The 16,688-nt window shown below is 34.7% G+C and overlaps 2 protein-coding genes across 9 annotated transcripts; both read right to left on the bottom strand.

Annotated features, from left to right (window-relative positions):
* Nucleotides 1–298: 298 nt before the first annotated feature.
* LOC111008469 (DnaJ (DUF3353)) lies at nt 299–3,492 on the bottom strand. 2 transcript variants are annotated; one of them, XM_022281195.2, is made up of 5 exons: nt 3,333–3,492; nt 2,182–2,372; nt 1,999–2,102; nt 944–1,388; nt 299–748 (listed from the first exon to the last, which is right to left on the bottom strand). In XM_022281195.2, exons 2-5 carry the CDS (start codon nt 2,319–2,321, stop codon nt 598–600), a joined length of 840 nt encoding a protein of 279 aa, XP_022136887.1. In that variant the 5' UTR covers nt 2,322–2,372; nt 3,333–3,492; the 3' UTR covers nt 299–597. The 2 variants fall into 2 exon arrangements, with proteins under 2 accessions (XP_022136887.1, XP_022136888.1); XM_022281196.2 differs by having other exon boundaries at nt 1,999–2,099.
* An 808-nt stretch (nt 3,493–4,300) lies between these two features.
* Nucleotides 4,301–15,196, bottom strand: LOC111008342 (FAD/NAD(P)-binding oxidoreductase family protein). Of its 7 annotated transcripts, none has more exons than XM_022281001.2 (16): nt 14,777–15,193; nt 14,505–14,666; nt 13,963–14,142; nt 13,626–13,683; nt 13,125–13,175; nt 11,388–11,470; nt 11,028–11,115; nt 8,972–9,013; nt 8,831–8,905; nt 8,620–8,688; nt 7,945–8,060; nt 7,342–7,454; nt 6,611–6,690; nt 5,720–5,840; nt 5,334–5,400; nt 4,301–4,779 (listed from the first exon to the last, which is right to left on the bottom strand). In XM_022281001.2, exons 1-16 carry the CDS (start codon nt 15,031–15,033, stop codon nt 4,644–4,646), a joined length of 1,698 nt encoding a protein of 565 aa, XP_022136693.1. In that variant the 5' UTR covers nt 15,034–15,193; the 3' UTR covers nt 4,301–4,643. The 7 variants fall into 7 exon arrangements, 2 of the variants coding, with proteins under 2 accessions (XP_022136693.1, XP_022136694.1); XR_002601095.2 differs by lacking the exon at nt 5,720–5,840 and adding an exon at nt 5,600–5,701 and having other exon boundaries at nt 4,705–4,779; nt 14,777–15,196; XR_002601094.2 differs by lacking the exon at nt 4,301–4,779 and having other exon boundaries at nt 5,353–5,400; nt 5,600–5,840; nt 14,777–15,196.
* Between the last annotated feature and the right edge of the window lie 1,492 nt (nt 15,197–16,688).

Genomic DNA, 16,688 nt, shown 5'->3' with positions numbered 1-16,688 from the left:
AGAAGTACAAAAATTAAATCAGTCAAAAAGTATAGGGGAAAATATTAATCCAACAAGAACTAGATTTTTTTTTTTTTTTTTTTTATAGTTGGAAGTCGATGCTTCTGCTCTCCTATATTCACCCATTCACCAAGAACTAGAATTTTTTTATTTTTTTATTTTTTATGGAGGTTGAAGCTTTATTCTCCTATACTCAAGAGCATCATTACAATTATAGTACACACTTTGTTGATTTAACTCGAGGCACCTAAATGTAGCTTTGACCACACGATTGGAGGTTTGAATCTCCATGATGAACTTGAAAAAAAATTAAACGGCCTTAGCACCTCCATACGCTTCGCGCTTACAAAAATTCTGCACAAGAAGGATTATCATTGCAACAAAAGATGAAATACAGATAATAACAAACAGCTAACCTACAGTTTCCATCTGTAATGGTTTTACATCCTTCAACTCTGAAACAAAGAACCCTTTCAATTTCAGCATATCATTCCCTCCATAGACCAACCCAAGGCCTACGGAAGCAGAACAGTAGGGAATCAGAAGCTCTGCCGCAGCAAAATTGGACTTTCAAAATAGAAGAAAACCTTTGCTTTGCTACTTTAAATAAGTGGATGAAATCCAGAGTAAGATGTAGGTTATTAATGAAGTAGTTACTTCAAATCCTCTCAATCCTTTTATTAAAGGGGGGATCACAGATACCATCAAAAAGGTTCCCAACAGCCATGAGAATATAAAAGCTCCAGCCCTGCACCATTGAAAAACGCACATAAATCAAACCCAGTTATCTTATCAGATACCATTAAATTCTGTTCTATATGCAGTTGAAGGAAATAATAAGAGTAACCAGCCACTCAACAAAAAAATACAGTTCGTACTCCGTTAATATTTATCTTCTATCATAAAGTTCAAAAAAGAAACGAGATGAATATTCTAGACATACCCATAAAGGAATGCTCGTAATTTGCTCTTCAGACGATCGTATATAAGATATACAGTAGCTATGAGGGATATGGCAACCTGAAGGGTTGGGCCTTCTTCAGTTGGAAAGAAAATGGTGAGAACGCCAAGAACTAAAAATGCAATAGATGACTTGATTATGAACTTTGTGGATGGTGTTTGGAACCTGCTCTTTATAGCCTGCACGACTCGAGACTGATTGACTTCTCTGACCTTTTTCTTGATGTCAATTTTCGGGTTCTTTCTGTCATAAAACTTTTGCATGATAATTTTGTCATGAGCTGATTCAATAGCATCAACACTTTCTTTGTGCCCTGCATATCTATGAATAAGGAAGTTCCTGGCAGCTTGAATTTCATCCTCAGATGCCTCCCTACTTATACCGAGCCTTTTGTATGGATCCCTTACATGAATTCGAGGGAATATGGCTGCACCAGCAGAGAAAGTCGAGAAGGAAGCTCAGAGATGAACTAAGCTAATTTGTGAACAAGAATCGCGAAGGAAAGTGTGTTAATGAATAAATCAACAAGATGCTCGGGTCAAAATGGAATGCAAAGCTTGTTTAATACAGTCGTACATTATCGATATATCAATGAGCAGATTTATTAAACTTGTTACTAATTTAACGCGATGTTGCATTAAAATCGTATGTTATGATCCTACCATTGTAATTTCCCCATTTTAAGATTGATAATCCATGTTTCTGGTCCCGAGGATCAAAGTTTTTAACCTATATAGACATTGCACGCCAATAGTTTATATAAATAAATTTTCAAATTACATTTTTGTCATGAATATTTACCTTTCATATTTATTTGATCCCTGAGCTTTTAGATCCAATAATTTAACCCAAGGATTTTGTAAAATAAATCTAAGCTTCTTTGATGTGCAACAGAAAGATTTCAACCATCTAATCAGGCAATGTGTTGACAATGTCAAGTTGCACATTAGACAGAACCCAACTTTTGATGCTCCATTTCAAGCCAAGCCACACAGCTAATTATCTATACCATTTCAAAGTGGGAATAAGAACATTACCGGCAGACTCATTTGCAAAATCTCCGGAGGAAGCATCAAATGCACACTTAGTATTGCGTTGAATTTGGAGACTTCTGTGTCTAAGAGGACCCGTCCAGTAACTTCTACATTAAAAACCAAGGTAAATGAATGATGAATTGGAAAGATGACATCAGATCAGTAATGTGTATTAGTGATCCGAACCTTTTGAGATATTGCAAATCAGTACTCTCTCTAAATTTCCCATTGGGAAAAGATGAGACCAGCTCACGTGGAATCCTGGGACTAGGTCTCAGAAGACAACATTTTGAGGGTTTGCCACTCAACCCCGACAAAATCATCATATAAAATCTCTGTCCTTAATATGCTTATTCTCTGAGCTACAGAATCAGCAGCTGCAATTTTTTTAAATCAGTGTATCAAATATACCTTTAAATAAGATTAACAAACAGAATCCGTAAAGGTTGAGCAAAATAAAAAGGAAAATATCGTTCTATAACTATAACTTATAAGAATCCAACCATCAGCCATAAATTAGGATTAGCAGAGTTTAGGCACCAGTCAACAAGATATAGAATCGGTAGCTACATAGATTATTTTCCATTATTTAGCCATGGAGAAACAAGGCTATTAAAGCATATCTTGAAGCTTCCAGGCTGTTCTATTGAGCAGCAGAGGTTAAATATGTTGTATAATGAAGTTAGCCCGTGGTCCATGTTGGCTAACTAAATACCCGACCAAATTTCTTATATCAAATGCCGAGGAGCCAAACAATTCCCTCATTCATTTGGTTTGTTAGAGAGACTTAATTTCCCCAAAACACTACAGTTTGGGGAAAATAATAAGAAAAGGGATCAGACGTTTGGTTTAGTTGATTTAGTACACATAGGTGTTTTATCCCTTTCTGCAAAATAAGAAATTGACCCAACTTTATTTTCCCAATCGTCAGTAAGACACCCTCTTTCTCGGTCTCCAAAATTGTTTGAAGAAATGAAAATGCAAAGAGAGGTAAGTAGAACAAAAAAAATATCTGTTTTTATATCCTCCCTTGGTTGCCCTTTCGAAATTTTCAACCCGCAATCAAATGTTCCTAAAAAATTCGCTCCACTTTCAGGGTCAAACAAATGAGCCAGAAAATAAAGTTAAGAATCAACCAATCAAAGGAAATGCTATACAACGCTAACTAATTCTATGACTACAAAAGAGCAAGACTAATGCGAAACATGATGAAACAGTAATAAATTACAGCAGAACTTCAATTGACAAATTCTCATAGTTCAACACCCAAAACCAACCTCGAAAAAGCACACGAAACGAAATGAAACTCAAAACATAAGAAAATTTGGAAGAAGAACCTCATGGGTGAAAGCGCAGGGCGGGTCCGATGAGCCAAACCTTCAATTGGGTCGATCTCAAATGCTCTGGTTAAGGATAGGGAAGACGCTGACCTAGACCTTTTCGCGTGCGCTACTATACCCGTAAACCCTGCTTTCAGTAAAATGAGAACCCAATTATGAAAGTCTGTGACAATTAAATAAATAAATAATTAATTAATTAAAATCATATTTTAATATTACAATTTTTAGATGTGATTTTCAAAAACTTGTCGTGTTTTTGGTTTAAATAATATTTTGGTAGGTGTATCTTTTATTTATTTATTGTAAAGATTGTTTATTCTGGTCATTTTGAAGTTTATTAAATATTATTTAAAGGTTAAGGTGGTAGCAAATGATTTCGATATTTATCAGGAAAACTAAAGCAAAAATTTCTATAAAGATTGAATATATGGCCAACCAAAAAATCCTTAATCATTTTCTAAAGTAGAAATATTAAAATTTTCAATTTTAGAAAGTAAATATTACCTTAACTAGTTGATTTAAGTTCACATTATAATTTTACTCTACAATTAAGACATACATTTTGTATCAAAAAAATTAAAAAAATAGAAAAGTAAATATTACTTTAACTAGTTGATTTATGTTCACATTATAATTTTACTCTACAATTAAGACATGCATTTTGTATCAAAAAAATTAAAAAAAAAAAAAAGACATGCGCTAAGAATGTGTTAAGTTTTGAAAAATAAGTAAATTCAAAATTGATAATCAAGACAACCCAATTTGACTTGAACAAATGGTGAATTCAAAATTGATAATCAAGACAACAAATTTTAGTCAAATTTATAATGCAAGCTTTCAAAATCACAAATGTTATTGCTAGATGAGCAACCAGTTGGTGATTGCTAGATGAGCAACCACCTGGTTTGAACTCATTTCAAATCCATTTATTTTTTTTTTATGAACCCCAGCAACCACTCAACGAATGAAAAAAATTTAGGTATTACGAGAGCATGAATACTCTTCCATTCACTATTTGTCATGTCAACATCATATTAAGAATGATGTGAAATTCATCAACATTAAAAATTATTCATAGTCTGCTCAAAGGGAATATGGTACTACCGTAATACTGAAATTTTTTCGCTTAACTAATCCATGGTCGTTTCGACTGAAAACACTTCCCACCCTCCCAAAAAGTGATTCCGAACTACACCCTAACATCAGCCATTTTTGTCCCTTCACAGTGTTCACATAGCAACTCAGCGCACAAGAAAAGAGGGTGAGATTTTGGATAAATGATGGTCTGCTTTGTATATGTTAATGAGCTCAGCTAAGTCGTGTTTTCAAATCTTGAAGAACCACGAGTGCTGCATTACGACCAGGTGCCCCCATCACACCACCTCCAGGATGGGCGCCACTTCCACACAAGTACAGCCCTCCAACTGGACTTCTGTAGTTTGACCTGATTTTACAAGCCCCACCACAAATTTCAAAACACAAATTTCTAAATATACCCTAAATTGGACGGGTGAGTACCTTTAACATTAATTGTTCGAACTTAAATAAATGTTGCAATTCAAACTATATACTTAAATAAGTCAACTATCAAGTTGTGGCTAGCTATGAACATTTATAGTTGGATGAGACTATTTTTATAGGTACAAAATCCTTTTAATTAGTTGAATTTTGATATTTTGTAGCTAAATATTGAGCATTTTTATTTGCTCTGTTTTGTGGATGGATTAGATTTTCCTGATTGGATTTGGGTATTTCTTTACATGATCTGAGTATTTTGTTAGTTGAAAGTTGTATAATTTATTGGTTGATTCATATGTAATTTTTAAATTTAGTTTATTAATTCTAATTTGCAAGTTGAGGATTCAAATGGATGAAATTAGAGGTGGTTCAAATTGACTTACCCACCTAAGTTTAGGTAAAAATTTAAGGTTTCCCATTTCTAAATTTTTCTTCAGAAATTAGTCCCCATGATCTTATAAGAATGACTGACTGACTTACCATCCTTTAACTGGCCGCAAAAGGAAGAGCGAATCCAACCCCATGGAGCCATGAAAGATATTCCCTCCTGCAAAAGGAAATTTTGACACAATTCGAAGTTAAAACACTTTCCAGTCAACAATTGTCGAGGCCGGTGCTTCTGGAAAACTTTAGAAGCATTTTAAGTGCTCTGTGAGAAGCAATTTAAGCGCAACAAAGTACTACTCCAAGAACAAAAATTTAAAGGATTTGTTATTTTATTAGGTACTCTTTACTAAAATACTTACGAAGTAATTTTACTAAACTTTTCCACGAGGAAGAGTTGAAGACTATAGATGAATTAATCAGGAAACTACGTCAGTCCAGCTTGTTTCCAAATTACTCGATTCCTGCAGAAGTTATTTTACCTGTCAGACCAATTTCTCTTTCAAGATCAGGAGGAGTTAACATGTCATAGCCAATAATTGATGAACTGAAGCCAGGGGCGTAGTCATCTATCAAGGCAAAACATCTTTGAGCAAACGATTCCTGTTGAGAGAGAACTCAATAAGCTGGATAATATGCACCAAAATTAATGAAATTAAATAATTCACGCAAGGGCCGACGAAGGGGGGAAAACGAAAGGCGTTTTCTGGTCCCCTAAGCCAGGTGGTGCTTGTGTGTGGGGTGTGCCACGACGAAACAAGGGAATGAAAGGAAACCAAGAGAACGCTTCGCGTTTTCTTATCTTTGCCTCGCCATGTCATTAGATCCATAATGACTGGCGAGTCGGAACATCGCCCAGGGCATGATGACTTGACGTCATCCTCACCTTCTTCCAACTTATCACCGGCAGGCCTACCACTACATAAGCTGCCATCAGTTCAGGAGAGAAGCAAGCTACCTTTCTTTGATCCACCTTCCCGGGCAAGGAAGTGCGAAAAGAAGGAATGCTCAATTCCAAGTTGTTCAAGAATAGTGGCGTTGAGTTTCTCGACCCTTTGCCTTAGGATTAGTCAGTTCTATTTCTCGATGGGAATAAAGATGATTAGAAACAAGTTTCACACAAGTTAATATAATGCAAATTAAACCTACAAGCACAGAATCCAAGATATCTTCAACCAAGCTTACCCTATAAATAGGATTTCCATGGAGCCATCAAACTGGCATATATATGAATTATGGTATGTGTTGAGCGAGTAATTGGAAGAGAGATGAAAGAAAGCATAGGTACCAAAACAGGGAACTCTACAAAATATCAATGCTCACTACAGTGCAAAAAGTAAACAGCTTCAAATTCATTCTAGAATTGAACTCACCCTGTAAACAGGATCTTCCCAAGAACCATCAGAGGGTTTATATGGAGTATACTGAATAAATAAATTGATCACGTGCTTGCCTACAAGACGAAAGACTCCATCAATTCAGTCACAATATGCTGTAGATAAATTCAAACTGCTTATCACATAGATGGAAGGTCATATCCTAGTTAAGTATGCATAGCTAACAGATCACCAAATAGTAAGAATGAAATTGAGATGACTTTTGAAAGGGTGAAAGGTACCTTCAGCCATTAAAAGCATTTTCCAAAATTTTTAGTGTTTGGTTAGGTAATCATCAGAACCTTAAGAACACAACAAAAAAGGAAAGCCGTGGACGTGCTCTTGGAGAAGCACCTAATTAGTGCTTGAAAGTTGAAAGTACTCTTTTCAAACTCACTATAAATGTTACTTTACATAACAAGTTGAAGGTGCAATTAACAACCAACAGTAAATATCCCATAATACATCAACCATCTCTAATTGTACTGTACATCAACCATCTCATCTCTCAAAAAAAAAAAAAAAAAAAGTAGAGAGAGTCATAGTTCAAGGGTAGTTTGTGCAATGTTTTTTAAAAATTATTAAAAGGCACTATAGATATTTTTCTTTTCTCCAGTTTGGTCGCACCAACAATAAAAGTTAATAGAATAAGCATACGCCTTTGGAAGAATGCAGTATACAAATATATATAAATGTCTCAAGTAGAACGAACTAAATATGTTGTAAACCTGGAGGAGATATTGTCTTGTCCAGTATTGAGGGGATTGTCATCTCAATAACGGGTCTTTTAGACGGTACGCCATTCACAGCATCTTGACAAGCCGAATCAATCTCCTCCATACTAAATCAGAAACACAAGGTTTAACTACTGAAGTTGTAAGGAACTACATGCTATGTTGCATGACACTGAAAGAAAAGCATTCTATCCTGCATGGTGAAGTTGGATGCCGAATTGTTAATTACCAAAAAAACTGACCAGCAAGAAGACATTACACTGAGATAACCAACACTAGCAAATGTATTATCTAAAAACTGCTCACGTTTTAGATAGCTACATCAATCTCTCATCTTTTCAGTACAACTTAATGTCAGTGGCAAGGATAAAGAGGAAAGAAGAAATGACGTGCAACAGTTCCCTTCACAATCTGAATATTTTGCTTACACTTGCCGTCTAAGAAGAGAATTCTTTGAAGTAGTCAAATACTAATTTAATGTATCATCCTGTATTATTGGCGGTTATTTGAGCATAAACTAGAAGATTATCAGTTTCCACCACTTCCCCAAATTTAAAATAGAAGCTGATAACTAGATGACAGGCTACTCTAACATACCTTTCTGAACCAATATGAATGGTACCTACAAGCTGATGTCCCGCTTCAGTTGGACTCAACTTACAACAACGAAAATGGGGTATTCTCTCAACTGCTAAGTTAATTTTGGTAGTTGCCTGTTTTGTTGGATGACAAAAAATGCATCAAGTGAGATTGAATCAATTTTCTTGAGAAGAAGCAAAAAATTCACTTATAAGTAATAAAATGTTGGGGAAAGTGAAAAAAACCACCCATGAAAGAGGTTGGTATAATCTCAATTTCAACTTTTAATTTGAGCAACTACCCCTAAACTTAAAAAGTTGTTAACATCAAATTCTATTGTAATAATTTCATTAGTAGCAACTTGAAAAATGCAAAACGACCCATGAAACATAATGATTATTACGCAACTCCGACTCCCAGTTATCAAACAAATAATAAACAATAAATATTAATAATAAATAAAATCTAAAATCACACCTGAACTATAAGGTTATTATGATTCTACCCTCAAACTTAAAAAGTTGTTACAATTAAACCCAACTACAATCATAGCAAACAATGAAAAACCAATTTGACCAATAACATTCCTGGCAAACAATGCTCAAAAATATACAGAACTCTCAAATAGAGAAGAATCAGGGGGAAATAAAAATTTAAAAAAAAAAAAAAAGGAAAGAAAGAAAGAGATCTTACAGATCCGTAATCAGCATGTTTAATAGCACGAAGAAACTCATCAGGAAGCATATCACTAGGCATTAGTTCCTGGGTGCATAAAAGCACAAAATGCAATTGATATTCTGAAATTTGTGGTCAAATTCGACAGGCTATTACAATTTATAAAGTGCTAATGTGACCGCACCTTTTACAAGCAGAATTAAAATCTTACAAAATTTACATTGCATACCATAAACGTTTTATAAGGCGTTGCATTTGACAGAACAGTTGAAGCTTTCACATATGTCCCATCGGCTAGAAGAACCTATATAATTTCAGCGTCATCACTTTCTGATCAATACTTCAAAATCAACAGGATACAGATACTGACCCCTTCTATTCTGCCAGAGTCCTGAACCATCAATTCTGACACCTAACAAAGAAAAGAAGAACAAAAAACAAAAAACAAAACTTGTAACAGCAAGCAATTTTATAAATTATTGTGAATTATATGCATATCTGCGATTTTTATTACGAAGAGGACAACAAAAGCCAGATTAATAATTTGCTCCTTTGTTTTTTATTTTAAATAAGAAACAGAGAGATATATTTATAAGAAAGGCCACAAAAGAACATCCTAGGGGTCAGGGGTGGAGGGAACCTTGCCCAAATAACTACAAAAGAAGAGCCTAACAATAGCCAAATAATCATTTGACGACTTTAAAAATTAGCCTTCAGGGTTTTTTGCACCTGTTGGGTTAAAAACTTAAGATTCGTGGGTCTTTAAAACCATTTTAAAAAATAGAGGGAAAAAAAAAGATGTGCCTTCAACCAGGTGCTTGCTTTGCCTCGTGGCAACAGCGTGCCAACTGCCAAGGTGGCACCATGGCTGTGTTCAAAGTACAAGGGGTCCTAATGCCTCGCCCTAGGCACACCTTCAAAACACATACTCTTTTAAAGAAACCTTCAAGAGATTTCAGCTTTCTCATCAAGCGAAAACCATCCCAATTCTATTTCTGGGAGACCAGAGAATCTCCCACGAAAGAAAAGAGGCTTGAAGGAGCCGCGAGGAGCAACATATTTTCAAACCTGAACGGACTTGGATCTCACTTAACAAGATAAAAATCTAGACAAACTAGCAATGACCAGACGTAATTCCAGGACCCAAAGGTTGTTTAGCTTGGAGAACCATATCCATCCAATCCTTAGAAAGTAGGAATCTATCTAGTCTGCAGCACAACTATCCCGAATTCTTTCTTTCGCAAGGACCAAAAGATTGGATATAACGGTAAGAAGAAGGATGAGTTCGCTGAGAACATCTTTCTTCTACATATAAGAGATACTTCTTTATAAGAGATATATTTCTTGTGAAGGGCATCTGTCCCTCTTCCATCCCAAGTATTGAAAAAAGCCACATCAATCTATTTCTAAGGAGAATGTATAAGATGTGGCTTTTTTCAAATACTTCTCGTTGGGTTCAAAATTCCAATTTATTTTGTAATTATTCTTTATTTTTTGTGGCTAAATCTTGAGGCTGGTTTTATAATTGTCTTGCAAGGTATTCCCCTTCCTTCGCTCAAACCCGTCTTCTAGTAGGTCTTTCCTAGAATTTTGTTCTTTCATCTTCCTAATGAAAGTCTGTTTACTGTATATATATGGGAAAAGAAGAAGAGGAACTTCTTGCAACTGCTAATATCCATTAGTATAACCATGATTAAACTTCAAACAATGAGAAACCGAGAAAAAAAATCAGGGAAGAAGGCATGTTAACTCAGAGTTATCAATCTTTTGGTTTTGAAGTGATTATAGGCAGAACTCCTATAGAGCAAACTTTCAACATGTCTACAAAGACAAAACAAACACCGTGAGGGAAAGCATTATAGCCTCTCATCGATTTACGATTATGCAAGATTGGAGAGCTATTCTTCATTAGTTTTTGGGAGGGGAAACCCTCTTCCCCTTGCCCTTAGCTGTTATTTTGAGGCTCTACGCCTTCTGTCAATATAATGTTTCTTATCCAAAAAAAAAAAAACGTCTACAAAGACAAAACAAACACCGTGAGGGAAAGCATGATTAAAACTTCAATTCCATGGGTTTGTTGGTTTGACTAATTTCAAGTAGCTTCTTCATGTGTAAATTCAATACTTTTTGCAGTTTTTCTGGTAATATTATATGTTGCATATTGTAATTGGCAAGTTTTCTAGTAATCTCTTTTTTTGAGTTTGTAATTTTTCAATAATCATTCAATTTTGAATTTTATATAACTAGCAAAATGATATACAATAAGTATTGTATTCGGCTCAATACTTTTATTAATGAGAAGTTAATTAAAAGAACGAAGAGTAATTACTGGATTACAAAGTATCCATTGCCTCAAATTCAAATTTGAATGAAAAAGTTTGCGTGTTCAAAGAAAAAATTACAGAAAGAAAACAGAGTAATTGTACCTCAGCATTTGTGATAATATGAGCACCTGCTTCCCTTGCTGCATTAGCAATCGCCATTGATACAGAGCCCATGCCACCTTCGACATACCTGGCAGAACCTTTGATTTAAACTACATCCTAAATGAACAATATTTTCATAAATTAGAATTTAATTGCGACCTTATACTAAATCATACATCAGCCTTGACAGGGGAAAGGAGTGATCATTCATATATCAGCCTTTATGAAATTGGACGGGTCAGTTGGCCATTTGAAAAATCAATGCTTTTAAATTTTCCATAAAATGGATAGGAATGACAGGTAATTTACGGCTTTTGATATGTGGAATTTACATGTCAAACCAACAACAGAGATACGTACGACCAAATACCACGATCACCATCTGTTTCACCCATCACATGATGAAGTAGCACATATCCACTGCCTGGTGTATGCACACTGGCCTACAATACGAAATCAAGTAAGAAAGATAGATGTTAGTGATCAAATTCTTATACTGTATAGTTCACAATATTAAGCACGTCCCTCTGGTTCAATTATATAATAGCCATTGTCAGTTAATTATATAATAGCCATTAACAAACAAACTGACAAAAACATGCAAAAGTAACCGATCCTTCATATCTGCCTCTTGACAATGAAAATTTGAAACTTGAAAATGAGAGCTGACTGTTGAGAGATAAAATGTAAGAATGTTAATGATCTTGAGCTCTATAGTACATCAACTAATATGAGCAAATAGTGGTATTATATGTTCTCACTCCTGAGTGAGAAAGTTGGGAGAGTACCTCAATGTACTGGCTCTTTTCAAACTCTATGGGATTTCATAGTAGGGTATTAAATTTCAATCGCATGTTCATGAGTTCAACATCAACGTAAGAGGTGAATCGATATTTTCATCAACATACTTCTGTTTGGGGTTCGGTCACTAAGGCCTTTTGTAATTATCAATTAGGTCTTATTCTTTTGGATTGGAGCCCGTTTCTTCAAGGGTTCCCTTCGCTAGGCTTTTTTTGTGTATGCCCGTTTCTTTTTGTATCTCCTTTTTTCATGTCTCTCAATGAAAGTGCAGTTTCTCATCAAAAAGAAAAAAAAAAAAAAAATATATATATATATATATATATATATATTTATAATGTCTAAAAGATCAACGAAATATAAAAAATATCAACAAATTATCACTAATATGGACATAATATCAAAAATAAGAATTTTTAACTCGTTTAAAAATGGAAATACTCATTTGTTAATTTAAGTATTTTCATAAATTTTTTGTATTTTTATGAATTTTCGATATCATATCAATATTTCCATCAACATTTTCATAAAATTGATATCTCGACATTTCCATTGACATTGACATTCAAAAACCTTGTTTGGTAGCAAGAAAGTTAACATAGTATTTGATATCCCAAGTAGGTGGATACTAAGGATTTAATTCATGGTGTCAAAGAGATCGAAGTCTATAGTTTACCTGTCATCCACTAGACTCGATACTAATTCATAGAGTTTAACTGAAAGTAATAGTGGTGAAGAAAATTTTGATGAGAAATGCTGTTCAAATAATCTTTTCTAAATTTAAAAAATGGGTAGTTAGTTCTTTCACGTACATAATGATTAAATTGTAAATGTTTTCCAGAAACATGAATTTGGTTGGTATAATGAAGCAAGCAATTGTTGAGGGTTTTTCTTCCATCCAATTCAAATAAGTCTATCCTACATCCTCTAAAAATAATTTCTAGCTCAAGAAAATGGCTAATAAGAGACCGAGGTTAGCAAGTAAGAACCTGAGATTCCCTTGAGGAAATGATTAATAGAATAGGAGGAGGTGAGGTTTGGGAGTTATCTCAATTGAGAATCTCTCTGAATAAGAGTTAATCGAGCAGCATAGTTCTGGCCAGAGGAAGTCATAAGAAAACCAGGAAGCAAAAAGAAAAGTAGTCATGGCTAAAAAGAAGCGAAGGAGTCCTGGAGAATGGGTGCCATGATAGTATGAGACTTCACAAGTTTAAACTAGAAGTTTTTCAATTACATTCTGATCATGTGAAATTAACAATACCAAAAACAAAAAGGTTGTTGACATATAAGAATTCTTACCACACTCCCTATGACAGCATCCGTTGCAAGTGTAGCTTTCAGAACATCTTCCTAAAAAAATTATGATGAAGGATGAGTTGAGACAACAAACAAGCAATTTAGGCATCAACTATCAAACAGAGAAAAAGTTCCTACCAAAGTGAACTTTACAGCATTATTAGATTATGAAGTGAATTAGCAAGGACTAAAAATAATTTCCAATTTCGTATATGGTCAATTGAAAAATTGGAACCAAAACGGGCAGCAACTCTGGAAAGACGAGAAAAATATATTTAAATAATCAAAATTAAGAAATGTGAAATAAGAACATAGTTTAAATTTTAACTGCAACATAGAAAATTAACCGCATAGGTGGAGCCTGGAGGGAAAGAGAGTTGATCATTCTCATATCAAATACAAATCGAACAATTAAATTTTCAATATATGAACTTTACAACTTATCCCAAAAAAATACATAGAATTTGTAAGAGCAGAGCAACCATTCAAAAATCAGATGACAACCTCAAACCAGTTGTTCAAAACCTTTGAAGCTGGAGAAAACAAAAGGTCCATGAAGTCTCTGCCAAAAAAAAAAAACATACTTAAAAATGATATTCTCAAAAAAAGACATACTTAAAATGGATCTTATTAAAAAGAAACATACATCAAAAAGGATGTTAAGGCAGCTCGTGAATTGTATTTTCAAAAAATATATATATTTTTTTAATGGGCTAAACTGCTAAATTGCAGTCTTCTTAAAGTCAAAGTTCAATAATAAATTGACAAAAGTTTCAACATTTTGCAAGAAACCAAGATTAGATCAACATGTAGAAATAAAGGATAGAGATAGAGCTCTTACACCAAGTCCTTTTGGCCCAAAGAAAGGCCACTCCGAATACATTTAGCCCAAAAAACTGAACTTTTTAACTTATCCCTCAGCCGATAATTTAAGGATGAAACACCATGCAGGGTTTCTGGCGTGGGTGAGTCCAGAAGAAGATCCATGAATTTACAGAATCTTTCTAATTGAGCCTCATATCTACACCAAAAATTCAAAACTATAAGATGTTTATACTTAATCTATTAAACGTAATCGGACTATTGACTTAACTATGTCAATAGATCCCATCTTCTTGTCAGTCAATTTTAGGTAGCATTCGAAGTTCTAAGCACATGAATTATTTGCTATCCTTAGAGGATTAAAGCAACAAAACGTTTCTTCCATTATTTTTTTCCTGGATGATGTAAGTGGTTTCGGAAGTACACTACTCTCGCTCAAATAACATAAGTACTATATTAGAACAACTTGATTTTGCATTAGCCGATTAAAATATATCTAAAATAACAAAATGAATAAGATGGAAGGATTAAGTCCAGCTTGATATGAACAAAGAAAAACACCTGGGATAAGCGTCTGCGTCTCGTTTGGAAAACTTGGAAATCTCTGAATAATTAATGTCCTTATCAGGCCCTAACAAAAGATATCGTCCATCCAAACAAGGCGTAAACGACGATGGATTCCTCTTTAAAAGCTTCAATCCGTGCCTCGCCAGCTCTAGTTCCCTGACTTCCGTAAGAGGTGGTACAAAACATAATCGATAAGTAAACTCAATTACTCGACCAAATCAAGAAAAACGAACACACGAATTAAATATGAAAGCAGTTAAACCGACTTGATGACAGATGGGCGGAGGAGACTCTGTAGGTAGCTGCATCGGGAAAATTTAAAGCCCGGGAAGAGCTCTTCGGTCACAGCGGCTCCGCCAAGAACATGGCGTCGCTCAAGTACTGCGACGGAGAGACCACCCCGAGCTAGGTACGCGGCTGCGGTGAGGCCGTTGTGGCCACCGCCGATTACCACTGCGTCCCATTTCTTATTCTTCAAGCAGGCCGTAGATCCGGCGGCGCTGCTGAAACTCCGCCGCCACATTTTTTTCGAGTGTGTGACAATGAACCGATGAATCAGTAGGTGGGAGTGAACCGAAGCTCAGGTCCGAGTTCAGGTCGTTATTGATGGGCCCACCCAGATACTGTGTGAATAATGAAAATCAACTGATACAGAATAAACCAGTGCCCTCGAATAATTTTCGATCGATGTTGGTTTGGTGCTGAAATCGTTTAACTACTTATTTAGAGACGTAACGTAACTACCCCTCTATTATTCCTGTTATAATTTTTTTATACTGGAGATAAAATTATAATTATGACCTTTAAAAATTTATTAAATGATGGTGACTAAATTCTATTTTTTTTTTTTATGAAATGATTTAATGAGATTTTTAAAACATTGAAAGTACAATGGAAGATTTTAACTCTCCTTTGCTTGAAATTTTCAACCATCGGTTTAAGAGATACTATTTCATTTGATAGAGGCGTTACATACGGAAGAATTCGAACTCATTTATAATAGTATTTGAGCAATTTTGATGGACAAGAATGCGACCAAGTTCAACAATACGTTCTTGAAATCCCTTTGCAATCGGAGACTCACGGTAGCTCTAGGAATTGTGAAACTCCTTGGTCTACCTCCAAATGACTGGATTAAAGTTAATGTGGATTTATTTTACCATTGCAATATATACTAATATGGTTAATATTAAGTTATTTGTACAAATAATTGTATAATAATCTATTTGTTTCAATTTAGTTGAACCAAGTGTAAATAGATCGTTGGATCAAGAGCCTATATAATTTAGGTTTATTAAAATACCAAAATTATTAGTTTTATAATAAGTAATTAAGCATTCTTTCTATCTTCCATATTCTCCATACATGTAATAATTCAAAATCAAACCATTAAAGTAATTAGGCAATTACCCAAAATTGAAGAACTTTATTTTACTACACTCAATCAAGTGCAGGGACAATAAATATTTAAAAAGAAAAAGAAGATTAATAAGGATTAAACGTTACCCAAATAGGAGGAGGCCAAGCAAAGAGATTGGGAGGACCGTAATCATCCAGTATGTTTCGACAACTTTTATTTGCAATGTCAAATATGCCAAAATCATGGCTACCAATGTTGTCTTGAATATGTCGTTCTGCTTGATCATCTGTGTAATAAATATGATTACCCATTAATTTAGGGCAACATCTCGACGAGATGCAAATGGAAGTATTCAACCCCAAAAATATAGTATACTCATCCAAGTTGGTAATTTGGAGCCATTCAAACCTTTTCATTCCCGAAACTAATTTGAATATGTTGAACCCAGTTGTTTTGTAGTTACAACAATTCCAATCTTGAACCTCAATGACTTCAATTGTTAAAAGTCTTTCAACCAGCAACAACTTATCATCATCCGTTTTGACCAAATACAACTTGGATTTTTCCATCAACTTAGGTCGTCTTAAACCCATACTCACCATCTTTGTTGGAGTGTCGATATGAGAGAATGTAAGTTCCCCATGAGTATCAATGACATAAATTCTCCCATCGAAAATTATACAATCTTGAAAACGTTGTAACGAAGATGCACAAATGGTTGTCCACTTTTCATCACCAAACTTGGTAAAAGACAGATTTGAAGATCTACCGTGTATGGCAACGGCTACGAAATCATTCGACGAAGGTGAACAATGCGA

Source organism: Momordica charantia (genome assembly GCF_013281855.1).
Source record: "Momordica charantia cultivar OHB3-1 chromosome 10 unlocalized genomic scaffold, Mcharantia_2.0 BLBB01000010.1, whole genome shotgun sequence".
NCBI lineage: Eukaryota > Viridiplantae > Streptophyta > Magnoliopsida > Cucurbitales > Cucurbitaceae > Momordica > Momordica charantia.
Note: the sequence above shows the minus strand (reverse complement) of the source record. Positions and strands in the feature narration are given on the sequence as shown.

Coding starts and splice junctions, on each gene's coding strand:
- LOC111008469 (XM_022281195.2), bottom strand. CDS start 2,321: ATGATGATTTTGTCGGGGTTGAGTGGCAAACCCTCAAAATGTTGTCTT. Junction 1,389..1,998: donor TTTTGCAAATGAGTCTGCCG/GTAATGTTCTTA, acceptor CTGCTGGTGCAG/CCATATTCCCTCGAATTCAT. Junction 749..943: donor TTACGAGCATTCCTTTATGG/GTATGTCTAGAA, acceptor TCAATGGTGCAG/GGCTGGAGCTTTTATATTCT.
- LOC111008342 (XM_022281001.2), bottom strand. CDS start 15,033: ATGTGGCGGCGGAGTTTCAGCAGCGCCGCCGGATCTACGGCCTGCTTG. Junction 14,143..14,504: donor GACGCAGACGCTTATCCCAG/GTGTTTTTCTTT, acceptor TTTTTGGTGTAG/ATATGAGGCTCAATTAGAAA. Junction 11,471..13,124: donor ATGCTGTCATAGGGAGTGTG/GTAAGAATTCTT, acceptor TTCGTATTGTAG/GCCAGTGTGCATACACCAGG.